Source organism: Bombus affinis, chromosome 11 (assembly GCF_024516045.1).
Source record: "Bombus affinis isolate iyBomAffi1 chromosome 11, iyBomAffi1.2, whole genome shotgun sequence".
NCBI lineage: Eukaryota > Metazoa > Arthropoda > Insecta > Hymenoptera > Apidae > Bombus > Bombus affinis.
The window spans coordinates 7,347,786-7,360,085 of NC_066354.1; the positions used below are offsets into that span (position 1 = coordinate 7,347,786).

The 12,300-nt window shown below is 39.3% G+C and overlaps 3 protein-coding genes and 1 long non-coding RNA gene across 12 annotated transcripts; 2 read left to right on the plus strand and 2 right to left on the minus strand.

Annotated features, from left to right (window-relative positions):
- Positions 1–681: 681 nt before the first annotated feature.
- LOC126921903 (annulin) lies at positions 682–9,046 on the minus strand. Of its 3 annotated transcripts, none has more exons than XM_050733931.1 (10): positions 8,298–9,046; positions 3,307–3,656; positions 3,086–3,218; positions 2,780–3,009; positions 2,386–2,699; positions 2,014–2,283; positions 1,824–1,903; positions 1,591–1,735; positions 1,198–1,504; positions 682–1,115 (listed from the first exon to the last, which is right to left on the minus strand). In XM_050733931.1, the coding sequence occupies exons 1-10, from the start codon at positions 8,428–8,430 to the stop codon at positions 810–812; spliced, it is 2,268 nt and encodes a 755-aa protein (XP_050589888.1). In that variant the 5' UTR covers positions 8,431–9,046; the 3' UTR covers positions 682–809. The 3 variants fall into 3 exon arrangements, with proteins under 3 accessions (XP_050589888.1, XP_050589889.1, XP_050589887.1); XM_050733932.1 differs by lacking the exon at positions 8,298–9,046 and adding an exon at positions 4,199–4,223; XM_050733930.1 differs by lacking the exon at positions 8,298–9,046 and adding an exon at positions 3,947–4,170.
- LOC126921943 (uncharacterized) lies at positions 6,544–8,475 on the plus strand. Its single transcript, XR_007712597.1, has 2 exons — positions 6,544–8,126; positions 8,193–8,475. It is a non-coding gene; the product is annotated as an uncharacterized LOC126921943 (long non-coding RNA).
- A 431-nt stretch (positions 9,047–9,477) lies between the features above and the next one.
- Positions 9,478–11,774, minus strand: LOC126921932 (mitochondrial import inner membrane translocase subunit Tim21). Of its 7 annotated transcripts, none has more exons than XM_050734015.1 (6): positions 11,634–11,761; positions 10,688–10,808; positions 10,265–10,469; positions 9,956–10,190; positions 9,782–9,881; positions 9,478–9,707 (listed from the first exon to the last, which is right to left on the minus strand). In XM_050734015.1, exons 3-6 carry the CDS (start codon positions 10,464–10,466, stop codon positions 9,573–9,575), a joined length of 672 nt encoding a protein of 223 aa, XP_050589972.1. In that variant the 5' UTR covers positions 10,467–10,469; positions 10,688–10,808; positions 11,634–11,761; the 3' UTR covers positions 9,478–9,572. The 7 variants fall into 7 exon arrangements, with proteins under 7 accessions (XP_050589972.1, XP_050589971.1, XP_050589969.1 ...); XM_050734014.1 differs by lacking the exon at positions 11,634–11,761 and adding an exon at positions 11,280–11,413; XM_050734012.1 differs by lacking the exon at positions 10,688–10,808 and having other exon boundaries at positions 11,634–11,774.
- LOC126921941 (transcription and mRNA export factor ENY2) lies at positions 11,032–12,201 on the plus strand. The gene is made up of 3 exons (XM_050734027.1): positions 11,032–11,180; positions 11,286–11,923; positions 12,006–12,201. Exons 1-2 carry the CDS (start codon positions 11,131–11,133, stop codon positions 11,512–11,514), a joined length of 279 nt encoding a protein of 92 aa, XP_050589984.1. The 5' UTR covers positions 11,032–11,130; the 3' UTR covers positions 11,515–11,923; positions 12,006–12,201.
- The last annotated feature ends 99 nt before the right edge of the window (positions 12,202–12,300 follow it).

The following is a 12,300-nucleotide window of genomic DNA, read 5'->3' on the forward strand; positions in this document are numbered from 1 at the left end:
ACGCGCGCGGTATATCCACGCGTACTCTTCGCGTCCTTAGATAATGGTAAATTAATGTCTGTCATCGAACCCCACCCTGCTTTCCCACTTCGATCGATCGACGTACCGTCCAACGAACTTGGTCGATTGGTTTTACCGTCGAGTCGGCTAGCAGCCAGTTTCTTTCGCAGGGAAGTGGTCGAAGCTGGACTTGGTCCCGGGCGAGTTGGCTCGCTATCGGGTCCATTCATCGTCTATAATATTTCAACGTTAATTTCCTAGATGGTGATGCATGACTCGCGTCAGTGTCATGCGTGCGCTCGTGAACACTCGTCATCATCGCTATCGTTTCTCTTCCCCGTCCCGTTTCTTCTCCTTTTCTTCTCCTTCCTCCTCTTCCATATCTCCGTCTGTTATTCCGAATAATCACGCACACGACACAGCGACTCTCTCGATCGCCGCTCGTTAATATCGCCTGCCGCGTGTAGTCGGTAGTCCCGGCTATCCACGCTGCTCAGGTAGTTCTCTGTCGATTGAATTTTTTATTGGCCTAACGTAGAAGCCTGTTCCGAACCGGTATGCCATTCGTCCTGCCGCTTCTTCTCGTTTCTGACGTTTACTCTAAACGTTCTCGATGTAGACGCCACGGAAGGAAAAGGATCGTGCATAGTATCTGAACGAAAATGTTCGACTCGCGCCACCTCCGCATACGGCATATTCAAACTTTTATTTCGTACAAAACATTACGAACACTTGTTAAAAAGACGAAGCTCGCTGGAAGACTCGTGAATACAGACTACTTACGCCGTCGATTTCAGTTCGTCTGGCCGTTACTCGCCGTTTGTAACGGCTTTCGTCGATTTTACCATAAAATTGACGAAACCGTCAACGTCCTCGAGCTCTTTCGAGTAAAATTTCGCAGCGATCGTGGCACGGCCTTCGAATTTCGGTACCATAGAGAACGAACATTCCGCGTACGCGTCCACCTCTACCTGATCCGACAGTTTCAATTTCAGCTGCTCGTCCATTCCAGGCCCCTCGATCAAGAATCTACACTTCTTCAATGGGATGGGTAGCGGATTTTGAAATTTCGCTGTCGCGTTTAGCGTCTTGCCAACTTCCGGCTCGTTCTCCAACTACGGAAACCATTTTAATTTACTTCGTTGTCGATTACGCGATAAACGTAGATAGGATAGAACGTAAAGAGCACCTACGTACCGTGATTTTAATGTCGGGTTTCCTCACGCGAAAGTCGTCTTGCGCAAAGTACTCGAAATTGGTGTCCTTGATGGTCGCCAGGCAGGAAATATTGAATGCGCACTGATTCAATAGTCGAGGTCCGTATTCCTCCCAGGATACATCCATACGCACTTCCTCGAGGACTCCAGGTCTCACCAGTCGATCGATATTTAATCTCTTCACTGGGTCGCCGACCCGTCCGGTGTACAGAACCGTCTCTACTCTTAAAATCACCGAGACCTCATACTCGTTGTAATTGCTTCTATTTTTAATCAGCAACACGACACTGTAACAGGGCGCATCTCGTGAGTATACGAGAGAGAACATTCGAAACGGCGGACAAACGAAGCTAGGGAACAAACGAAGAAATACCTGAAAGGTTGTCCGATCACGATATCGTCGCGTAACTCGAAGTTAAACATGACTTCGTTGAACTCCTCGTTGAGGTAATAACGACTAAACAACGACTGACTTTGACGCAACGCCTTCAACATGGCAGCCCGTTCTTCTTCCGACTCTGTGAAACGAAAAGAAGGAACCGCGCGTTAAGACTTTAGCAAGAATCGAGGACTCGCTGCTCGCTCGCTCTTCGAAGGATCTCTTACTTTCTGGATACTTGTAGGTATGAGTGATATCTTCCCTCGCCCATCTACCGATCGCTTTCGTGCTAATAAATTGCCCGATGCTAGGTATCAAAAAAAAAGAAGGTAAAACAATTGGACGTTATTCTCTTTGCTGGGATAAACGACGAATCGATCGATCTTAAAGGAAGACTGAAACGCGTGAAATACTCACCCGTACACGTCCTTTCGAATCAGCTTTAAAGGTTGAGTCGGTCCGTTGTAACGCCAAAACACTTTATCCGCGTTGACCTCGGCAAACAGGAAGGCATTGTCGTAAGGTCGGAGAACCTCGCCTTTCTTCACAGCGGCGACGGAAGCCGGTCCGCAACGGTACGCGTCTTCGCTCAATTCTTGAGGAGTCGCATCGATCGCTTGCCAACCAGAATATTCCGGTGACAAATCCATTCGAGTCATCCATACCTCGTTCCACACGTGGAAATTCCTACGAAATGACCGGATCGCGGTGAAAAATGATGGAACCGCGTGTCCGTATACGATCGATACGCGCTGCAACTACCTGAGTATACTTAGACGTAATACTTGCCATATCGAATCGCTGTTCATCTCCTCCATAATTTTCCCCTCGGCATCGACGAAATAGTCGACGGTCAAGCTGCTCTGAGTGTCGTGCGCGCTCGCATAATTGGTTACCACGCGACAAGGTAGTCCCAGGGTACGGCAAACGGTGGCCAACACTCCTGAGAATACCCAGCATTGACCATACTTGACCGGTTTCTTCGTCTTATAGTATTGTTGCAGGATCTTTTGCGAACCCAACCATTTGGTCGGTGGTGTGCCACCTCCAAAATCATCGGACCAGTTACCCATTACCGCGCCATTGTCATCCGGCGAATTTACCTGTAACGCGGCGACATTCCTCGAGTTTTGCGATCGACAGCAAAAAGGGGTATCAGGCCGAAGTCGATTCGAGTACTCACAGCTGCCGACAGAATGCGAGATATAACGACAGGATCGTTTCTGCCGTGTATTCGAACTTTGCCAACTTGAATCATCAGATGCAGCGCGCAATCTAATATGTCTCGCTCGAATTGCGAATATTTCCAAACCGTTGGTCTCAGACGATTGTAGCTTCCGCGCCATATCAAACCATCCTCCGCCATCACGTACTCCTGCCGCTGATCTTCCTCCTCCATGTACACCGCGTCCTCTGGAAAATTTTCAAAAAATCATTGTCCCACGTATTCGCATGGTTGGCCTCTTTCATCGAAATCGAGTTTCCCTACCTGCGCACCAGGGATTGAAAATTAGATAAAACGGTTGTTTCACCGTGTAACTAACGGCTCCGTCTAAATTCTTGTTCTTGGTGTCGATGTCTATCCTCCACTTGCCTATTATCGCGTCGGGAGCTGCAACAATCTGAGAAAGTGGCATAAGATGAATCGCTCGTGTTACGACCGCGTAAAATGGAAAACGAATGAAAGATGATACGCCTTTGATCGCTTACCTTCAATCGAATAAAATTGTGTTGAATAGCGTCAATGGTGGCATGCCAGGAACCCTCGGACGGTTCTCCCGGATAAAGAACAGCCGTCGCAACGAGGGTCCCGTGGCCGTATAGCGGCCTCTCAACTCCGTCAACCGTGAAAATTATCGACATACCATCGATACTTGGCTCGTAATCTCTGGACAAAGTCAAGTGTAAGTAAAATTCTTGTCCCCGTCTAACGACCAGCCTAGATTTGTCGTCCTGTCTAGTCATCAAGTCGTATCTGGATGTTCTGTGATTGACTCCATTCTCCGCGATACACGGATCCACATCTGCGATCGTCAACACTGGAACTCCAAAATCTTCCCCTGCGAGCAGAATACGATTTTTTTACCAATTTAACTTGGTTTACGTGCGACGCGACGGTTTCAACGTGCGAAACGCGCTTTACATAACGATATTTCTGATTCTGCAAACATCCTGAAACACTTAAGTAAATTCGTACGTATGGCGAATTGCCAACGACGATAAAAATACGATCCAGTGGAATAATTAAAAATTGCCTGGTCTTTTACTATTTGCGAGATTTCGATAGGAGGAACACCGCGCGTCGAAAGGTTCGAGACAGAAACGAGATCACGAGGATGCGAGCACTCACAGTAAAATCTGAATGGAAAGGGATTGGAACGGCGATCATTGAAAGACCGGTAACGATCGTAAAATCTATAAAACATCCTTCGAGGACTCGGGAATGCAAACTCGTCCCTCGAAAACGAACGAAAAACTGAATCCATCGGCGGATTTCGCGCCGCGGTCCTTCGACTGCTCAGAGTTCTATGAAATCACTGAGAGTGAGTGATCGCTCCCCGTTCTGGAAATAAGGAAGAAATTGCAATGCTGTATACTGTACATGACTGCATGGATACGGAACGGCGAGACGAGGTGCTCCGCTTCGCGCGCCGCGCCGCCCTACACGTTGGGTGGGTTGCTATATTCTAGGAGATACGTCAAGGACTTTTCTGCATCGACGAACGCAACCATACATGGCGTCATCGATGAGTCTAGGTACCAGTCGGAGTCACCTACTCTTCATCCTATCGATTATTTCTCACAATTTACTCTGGTAATTACGAAACGAATTGTATATCTGATAATCTGTCGCGCCGTATTCCAAGAAAACGGATGTCGAAGATCGCCAACAACATCTTTATATGGTCGAACGTGATCAAGATGTACGTGGAAAGCGGCTAATCCGTACGTTCCTTGACAAGGCCAGTGAAAAACTACAGATCGTCGAAAGAGTCATTACGCCGGCGTTGACACGTTTACCAGTTTTGGCTGCAATAATTGTCTCGTTTCCATGTATCGTCCAATTACGACAATCTATCGGTACGTTCAATCAGTATCGACGTCTCGCGTGTTTTCGTCTTAAATCGGTTTGCAAAAGCCGCGACTATTTAAAATTCAAGCCTTGACAAAGAAACTTGTCGACGCAATTAATTCCCATATTGCGAAAAGAAGTGGAAACGCAACTTGCTCGCATTGGCCATCACCTATTTTCGTTGTTAGCGATTCGCTTGTCCTCGTACAATCGCGATTCCAAGCGAAAACGTTTCGCAGAGTAAATTGACAAATACCAATCTTTACGACCGGTTTTCCGTCACGCGGCTAACTTTTAAGAAGTTTCACTCGGAGAGTTTCGCAAGATAGAAAAAGGAAGGATGTGTACGGAAACAACGTATCTATCGACAAATATGTATCACAGATACATCGGGACGCTAGATAAGCACGTGTTAAAGTAATACGCGGAAACATCTTTTTCAAATCTTTCCGCCTCTTTTCATTTCTTTTTCATCCTTTGATTTTTTTTAAATTTTACTTTATTCGTACTCTTACAAATTTTTGGTACAGCCAGTCATTGCGTTAATTCACCTCTGTTTTCTCTACACGTTGTTCGTCTCTTCACACCTTTAGGTCTTTTCATTTTCGTCATGTACATTACTCTTCCTTATTGTTCGTTTATTTCATTTTCTTTGATCCTCTACGCTCTGTTTCCCTCCTTTCGCCAATTCTTCGCCCCTTTCTTATTATTTTTTTATTCTTTCATCGTTTCACAGATTTCTGCTTATTCCCTTGCAATTTGCACGTATACGTGGTTGTGTGTGTGTATGTGTGTGTCTGTACATAAGTCGGAGAATCGTAAGCTGCCTATACGTAATAACGGGGAATCGTTAGGCAAACACAGATGCAAGAACAAATTTATTTATCTACTAAAGTTTAATCTTCAAGATTACGTTGCCACTTACGATCGGTTAGTTTGGTAGTGAAAATTCCTCGGTTCAGTTACCTTTCTATTAACACCGTCGTACTTAATGTTATACCGGATCAATTAGAAATAAATATTGATCTATCGCATAATATATAATAACCCGACAGCCGGACAGCCGATCGCGTAAGAAATATCGTGTTAAACGATCAAATTACTCAAAGTATCTCTATATAGTGCAGCCGTCATACGATTACTTCAACCGGTTTCATACGAAATCGATGCTATTTTGGTGAGTTGGTAAGCGGCAAGAAATTATGGCATCTACATACCTAATGGTATTGTTTTCGATTAAAAATAACGCCACGAGGCAATCTGCTATGCACATGTATATATATATATATATAGTTAAGTAGACACAGATAAGTGTTCTAGAATGCAGATTATCCATAGCAACTGATGATGACGCGCGATGTCATGTATTTGATGCAACATAAGAATAGAATTTTCATTCTCTGAACGATTTATCTCTTTTCGTTCGTACGATACTGAGAATCCGAGGCTACCACGATCGGGAATATTCATAATTTCCATAAAAGTTGATTCGATTACTGTCAAACTAACTTTCAACGAAGATAGGACGAGCACATAGAACGCGTGGATTTGAGTTTCTATCGGTGCAAATATCGTAAAAAGCTATCAGCGCTAGAGGAAGCGAAGTTACACTTGTTAGAGAAGCGGCTGTAAATAATTAAGCAAAAGCCTGTGTGACGAGTTTTAGCACGTGCCATAGTAGCTACGGCGATAAATAGCGGGTATGCATGTTCCTGGTGCAACAGCAACTTCCTTTCGTTTCATGCGAACAACGATATCCGCATAAGATTAACATTCTTCTTGGTATATACTGTACATGGCATTATTGCAGTCTCAAACGCGAGGCGACAGGAAGACGCATATTTTGAAGAAACGGCGAACATCCAAGGTACGCTTATCGTATAACGAATTGCTCTGTTCGTTCGTTAATACTATGCGTTAATACTGGCTTTTATTTACTGCACGACGACATCGCGCGCAATTTTAATCCGAACTTAGCGATCGCGAGGTAATCGTGTAAGAACGATCGGCTGAAAAATATTACCAAAAGAAGAGATAACTTGTTTGATCGGTTTTAAAATCAATCGAAGTAACGTTGGCGCGAATAAATTCGCGTTAAAATAAAATCGTATTCGCGTTACATGACTTGCTATCTCACAATTAGAAATGCCAAGAAGATGAATCATAAATAGTTGAGTCTGCTTTCGATCTCGGAAAAAGCTCGGGTAATAATACAACTGTGCGTAATTGGGGCTGACGTCATGATTCAGAGGTCAGGGTGCCACTTACGTAATTTTACTTTCATTCATGGCAGTGGTCACACCTCGAGGCCGTTAAACACATGTCGTAATGTCGCATTCGTTTCTACCTTTTATCGATTCGCAAATATCCACAGTCTGGAGAGGAGGGACGTTTTATCCGTTTTACGTTGCACATTGGCGGATGAAGGAATTGCAATCGAAACGATAGTAGCTAAATAGTGACGACGAAAGTCTGCACGCGTAACAAGACTAACGAGACGTACATCGTCGAATAATTCGATTTGGGCCGACTGGCCGCGAAAGAAGCGAAAAGTGAGATTTCCCATCTGGCTGGCAAGACGAGTTTATTTTCTTTAGTGAAGTACTATCGACCAAATTTTCAAGCGCCGAGCGGAATTCACGTTGTTCGCGCGATTTCTGTTTGCTTGCTAATTTCCAACCGAACATATCTGTTGACTAAACTTTTGAAAAATATTTCTTCCAAGATTCTCTCGTAAATCTTCGCCTTGATCTTGAAACCATACCGAGCCGGCGAAACAGAAGCAACGCGAGTTGCGCCGTTACATCGAAAAAGTAGTAACAGGAAGTTTTCGAAATTACGCAGTTGCCTAAAAAACATGTAGCGGCTAATGACATCACCGCCGTAACGAACTCAAAGCAAACGTTTCGGTATAGCTCGGACGATTATGATAAGCGATGATCGAAACTATCGAAAGCACGTTTCGCACATATCGAAGATCGAAGAGCATCCTCGATACACAAGCTGGCCAGCACGTGCTTTCTTAAAATAGGTCTTAAGAATATGTATACAAAAAGAAAAGCGTCGCTCGTGCCAAGGACTAGAAACTTTGGAAATCCTTCGAGGATTGTTTTGAGCTGCGCTCGTTTCCGCCGTTATAGCTACGTTAGATATAATAATAGAAGCACGATAAATCATCGGTTCCTGTCTAGATCGCGTTAACACGTTGCTACTTGTTCGAGCATAGAATAAATCGATTCTCAGTAAATTCACTTAGAAAATAGAACGAGATTCTACGAAGAACGATATTCTTCTAGAAATGTCATTTTTTTCTCATACGTGCCAAATCACAGGATTCTGATATCGTTTATCTAATATATAGGAAAATATTGATTCTGTCTGTGAATTACACGCGTCAAGGTCATCAATCACGCAAGAAGGTTATCGCAGATTAACTCCTTCAAGTGTAAAGTAAAAGGTATATTGTCCATATATGTTTACAATGATTTACAAGTATTAAAATGTATTTGTCATCGCGCGTTAGATTACAGAAATTCTCGGAAACACGTAGTTTGAAACATCTATAGTTTGAAACGATCGTTCCAATTGGAAATCATTTAACTTGTAAACAGTGTTGCTCGGAACTTACCAGAACTAGATGCAGCAGGTGGCCGTGGAAGACATTCCGGTTTTGTGCATAATGGCTTAAGGGGACCGTCCGTAACAGTTTCGGGTCTAAAAATTGCTCTAAATCGTGAGAAACAAGAACAAAACTTGCCCATTTTTTTCAATCTTGTACGGCAATAAATACGATATATTTTATTTAATTATTGTCTTCTTTTTTCGTCTGCCTTTCAAATTTAAAAGTTCATAGTATTTCCCATACTTTTGATGACATTTACATGTCATTCCACTACGACACGCGATTTCGCTTCGATCGTTCTACAGTACACCTCACGTTGAATTATCTTTACGAAACATAATTACCGACAACAGGTCATCTGATACGATCGAACAGAATTTTGAATCTTGCGGTACCAATCACTTATTCAGAGGACTCTGTTTCAGCTATTGACTCACTGCCACGAAAAGATTAATCTTCCGTATGAAAATTAAGAAATTTAAAAGAATTTTAAATTATATTTTAATCATCGAGATATGTACGCGATACACAGAGAGTATGTTAGAACTCTGTAATGAAATGTCAATTTGTTAACATCGAAATAATTGTCAAATATCGGTATAAGTTTGAAAAAGATTCGGAATTAAACGAGGAGTTACTGTATGATATCACGTCACAATTTAAGCTCCAACGCGGACTGATATAGACGACGCGCTCTGTCGATCTGCTCGCGAGTAAATGAAGGACTGTCAGAGACTCAGTTGGCATCATAAATGATGCAGACGACATGATCTCTCCCCAGATTCCGATCAATTTTTAGATGGTCATGAATGCTAACGATCCCTTCGCATCTTTACCTAACCATCATAGGTACTATTTACCTCTTTCTTTCTTTTTCATTCGTTCTAAATTATACTTACCCTTTCTGTTAGTAATAACATAAACATTATCTTAAAGGTATTGTAACTCATTTTTATTTATTTCGCTTGAACCTCGATTCTCGTTACAGGAAGATGAAGTCACATAAGTAAACTTTCGTTCCTCGAATTTCCTGAATGTTACATCTATTTAAAGACTATTACTTTTAAAGAGAAATATTGTTATTAGCATATTTTCTTCTTTATTTCATAAGAACTTGTTATAACATATGTAAAAATATTTATTTGCGACTATTATGCAGCTCATGATTTATAAATAGATATAAAACTTTTTTTTTTACGTATCACTATATTTATTTGACACAAATTTTACAGAAGTTTCTATACATAATGTACCAAATATTAATTAGGAAGATCTAACATATTAATTCCATTCAAGTTCTGCTTCGGTAATGGAGCGCCTCTTTTGCTCTCTGTTGTCTTCTATTTTAATAATAGTTTGCAAAATATCATCCACAAGTACATATAAATATCTGTACATATAATTGCCAGATTCATCCTAATACATAAATGTTACATTTTTAATTAATCTTAAACTGAATGTCTACAAAATATAAAAACATTATATCTTACTTCTTGCACTTCTAAATTCACAGTTGCACGTCTCCTTATACCTTGAATATAAAATTTCATTCTCATATGACGTACTCCATCCTTTTCAAAGGTAATATGACTGAAATATTATATGTAGTTAATAATAATATTAACTATAAAGAGAAACAATAATAAGTACAAATATAACTATACCTTATGTGACTTCTACGTCCACGTCTGCTCTCTTCTCCATATGCTTTTATTGGTTCTCCTAGGGCATCTGTTACTTTAGGATGTTTGATGCAGCGATCTAATGCTTTACTGTATACGCTGTTTGGACTTTTATTGGAAAATAATTCATCAAAAATCATATAAAACATGAAAGCAGTAATTCCTATACCACAAATTATTACACCTAAATATCCAATAGATTTTGTATTTTCTTTAACTGTAATAAAAACAATATTCAGGGTGGTATTGGTTTTTATGCTTTATGTGTCCATATATACATAGGAAATTTACCTACATCCGCAAATACAACTTGGATTTTATTTTCATGTTCGACATGATCTGTTTTAGCAATTGATTTTTTTGTACAATATAATGCATTTTGTCGAAAATTAGAATTATTACTAAAATTAGAAAGAATGTATACATTTCTTAGACTACAGACTGCTACAAATCTTTTGTACGAAATGCAATTGATTACTCGTGTTGATGCCATCTCCTAAAATGATGATAAATACTCTTTGTACAAATGGAATAAAAATAAACAATAACTATTGTAAAATATTGAACTACGCTGTCCATACAGACTAATTCTATACAAAATTCTATCAATAGTAATAATGCAAAGTAACCGATAAAAGTGGTTAAAAAGTATTTAAATAAAATACAAAAATGATATTTATAGTCGTCACAATGATCAAATAACATTTAACATACATTGCATGTTGTAAAAATAATATTTCTGAAACTATCACAAACATTGTACCAATTGTCCTAGTAGATTTTGAAACCGTCTTTTAATAATTTATCATCTATTTTCTTTACCTATTTTACATACCTATGGATTAATAAGAAATATTGGATTTGTAAAAAATTAAAATAATTATGAGTAAATATCAATAATGGTATTTTAATGATAGGTTACTTTAAACAACACTTTTAGAATTTATGCTCATGTTTGATTATTTCATCACCTATATGAGAAATTGAGAAATGTAAACAATATTACAATAGCAAGGTTATAAACTCGAAAAGGCAAAACAACATAACCTATCTTATATATTAAGAGGAGTAAACAGTGAAGCTCTCTTTAAAGATCGTGTTGTAACAGAAGCTATAAAATTTCGTTAATAGAAAAGTAGATAAAATTAAAAGTCCTAATGAAGACTGCTCCACATCAAAGGCTAGTTATGGTTGGAGATCGCGACGGGTAAATATTCATTTATAAATATATGATATGTCCAAAATTTTGTATTATATTTTTTAGTGCATTCACCGATGGCTTATTTAAACTTATAATTAACCTTACTCTTAGGCTAAAAGAATTGCTACGTCGTCGATTAGTTGAATGTGGATGGAGAGATCAAGTAAAATTAATCTGCAAGGATTTAATAAAAGAACATGGTCACGATATTACTTATGATAAATTGCTTTCAATGGTTACAACTAAAGCAAGAACACTTGTTCCAGACTCTGTTAAAAAGGAACTCCTACAGAAAATAAAAAATCAACTGATTGCTCAAGAAGAAAAATTAAAAATGTAACAATAAGAAATTCATTACACTGTCATACGATAGCCATATTGCAATATCTGATAAATTTACGCTAGAAATAATTTACGTTTAGAAATAAATTATATTTATATATAAACTGATAGAAGTACCTTGGTTGTCTAACTATATAAATATAAACCTATTTTGCATTTAATTAAAGTTTACTATTTACGTAATTATATATAAAAAAAACGGTTGTTTTAATTTAAGAAAGTATAAGAAATAATAAATGTTGCTTGGAAACTGTCAACAGACATCAGTTGAAATAGATAGCTAGATCATTGATACAATGTTAAAAAAGTTAACCAAAAAATGCATCTCGACAAAGCAGCTTCTAGCGGACAATGGCCAAACTATACGCGGGAAGCAAAATTCGTAACGGCGCGGCGATTAATGAAGGGTAAATATCGAAAGATATAAAAATGTTTGAAAGGTGAATTACACATTGCAAATAAATTGTTCTTTCTTTGTATCGATTACAGATGATCCAGATACCATGAGCAGCTAGCAGCAATCAATAGTAACCAATAGCAACGATCTTACTAATTTTTTCTTCTTGACTTCTTGGTCATTCTTTATCGCATTTGGAAAGAATTTGAAAATTGTGGATGTTGGAAGGATTTTAAATAATTAAACACTCTGTTCATTTGCAAAATAAAATTGTTTTATTCAATTCAATCTGTAAATTTACAATAATCGTGCAGTTTTACAACGAGTTCGTAATTTTCTGTATAATAATTTATGTAGTTAAGTCATTTTACGGTGATTTGATTTCGT

Bases quoted from the DNA above. Each gene is read 5' to 3' on its own strand.
- LOC126921903 (XM_050733930.1), bottom strand. From the start codon at position 4,082: ATGGATTCAGTTTTTCGTTCGTTTTCGAGGGACGAGTTTGCATTCCCG. The intron at 1,904-2,013 runs GTGAGTATTTCA...TTTGATACCTAG, and splicing joins ATTCGAAAGGACGTGTACGG to CATCGGGCAATTTATTAGCA. The intron at 1,116-1,197 runs GTACGTAGGTGC...TGGTTTCCGTAG, and splicing joins AACCCGACATTAAAATCACG to TTGGAGAACGAGCCGGAAGT.
- LOC126921932 (XM_050734012.1), bottom strand. From the start codon at position 10,466: ATGGCATCAACACGAGTAATCAATTGCATTTCGTACAAAAGATTTGTA. The intron at 9,882-9,955 runs GTATAGTTATAT...ATAATATTTCAG, and splicing joins GGACGTAGAAGTCACATAAG to TCATATTACCTTTGAAAAGG. The intron at 9,708-9,781 runs GTAAGATATAAT...TTTATGTATTAG, and splicing joins TGAATTTAGAAGTGCAAGAA to GATGAATCTGGCAATTATAT.
- LOC126921941 (XM_050734027.1), top strand. From the start codon at position 11,131: ATGAAGACTGCTCCACATCAAAGGCTAGTTATGGTTGGAGATCGCGAC. The intron at 11,181-11,285 runs GTAAATATTCAT...CCTTACTCTTAG, and splicing joins ATGGTTGGAGATCGCGACGG to GCTAAAAGAATTGCTACGTC.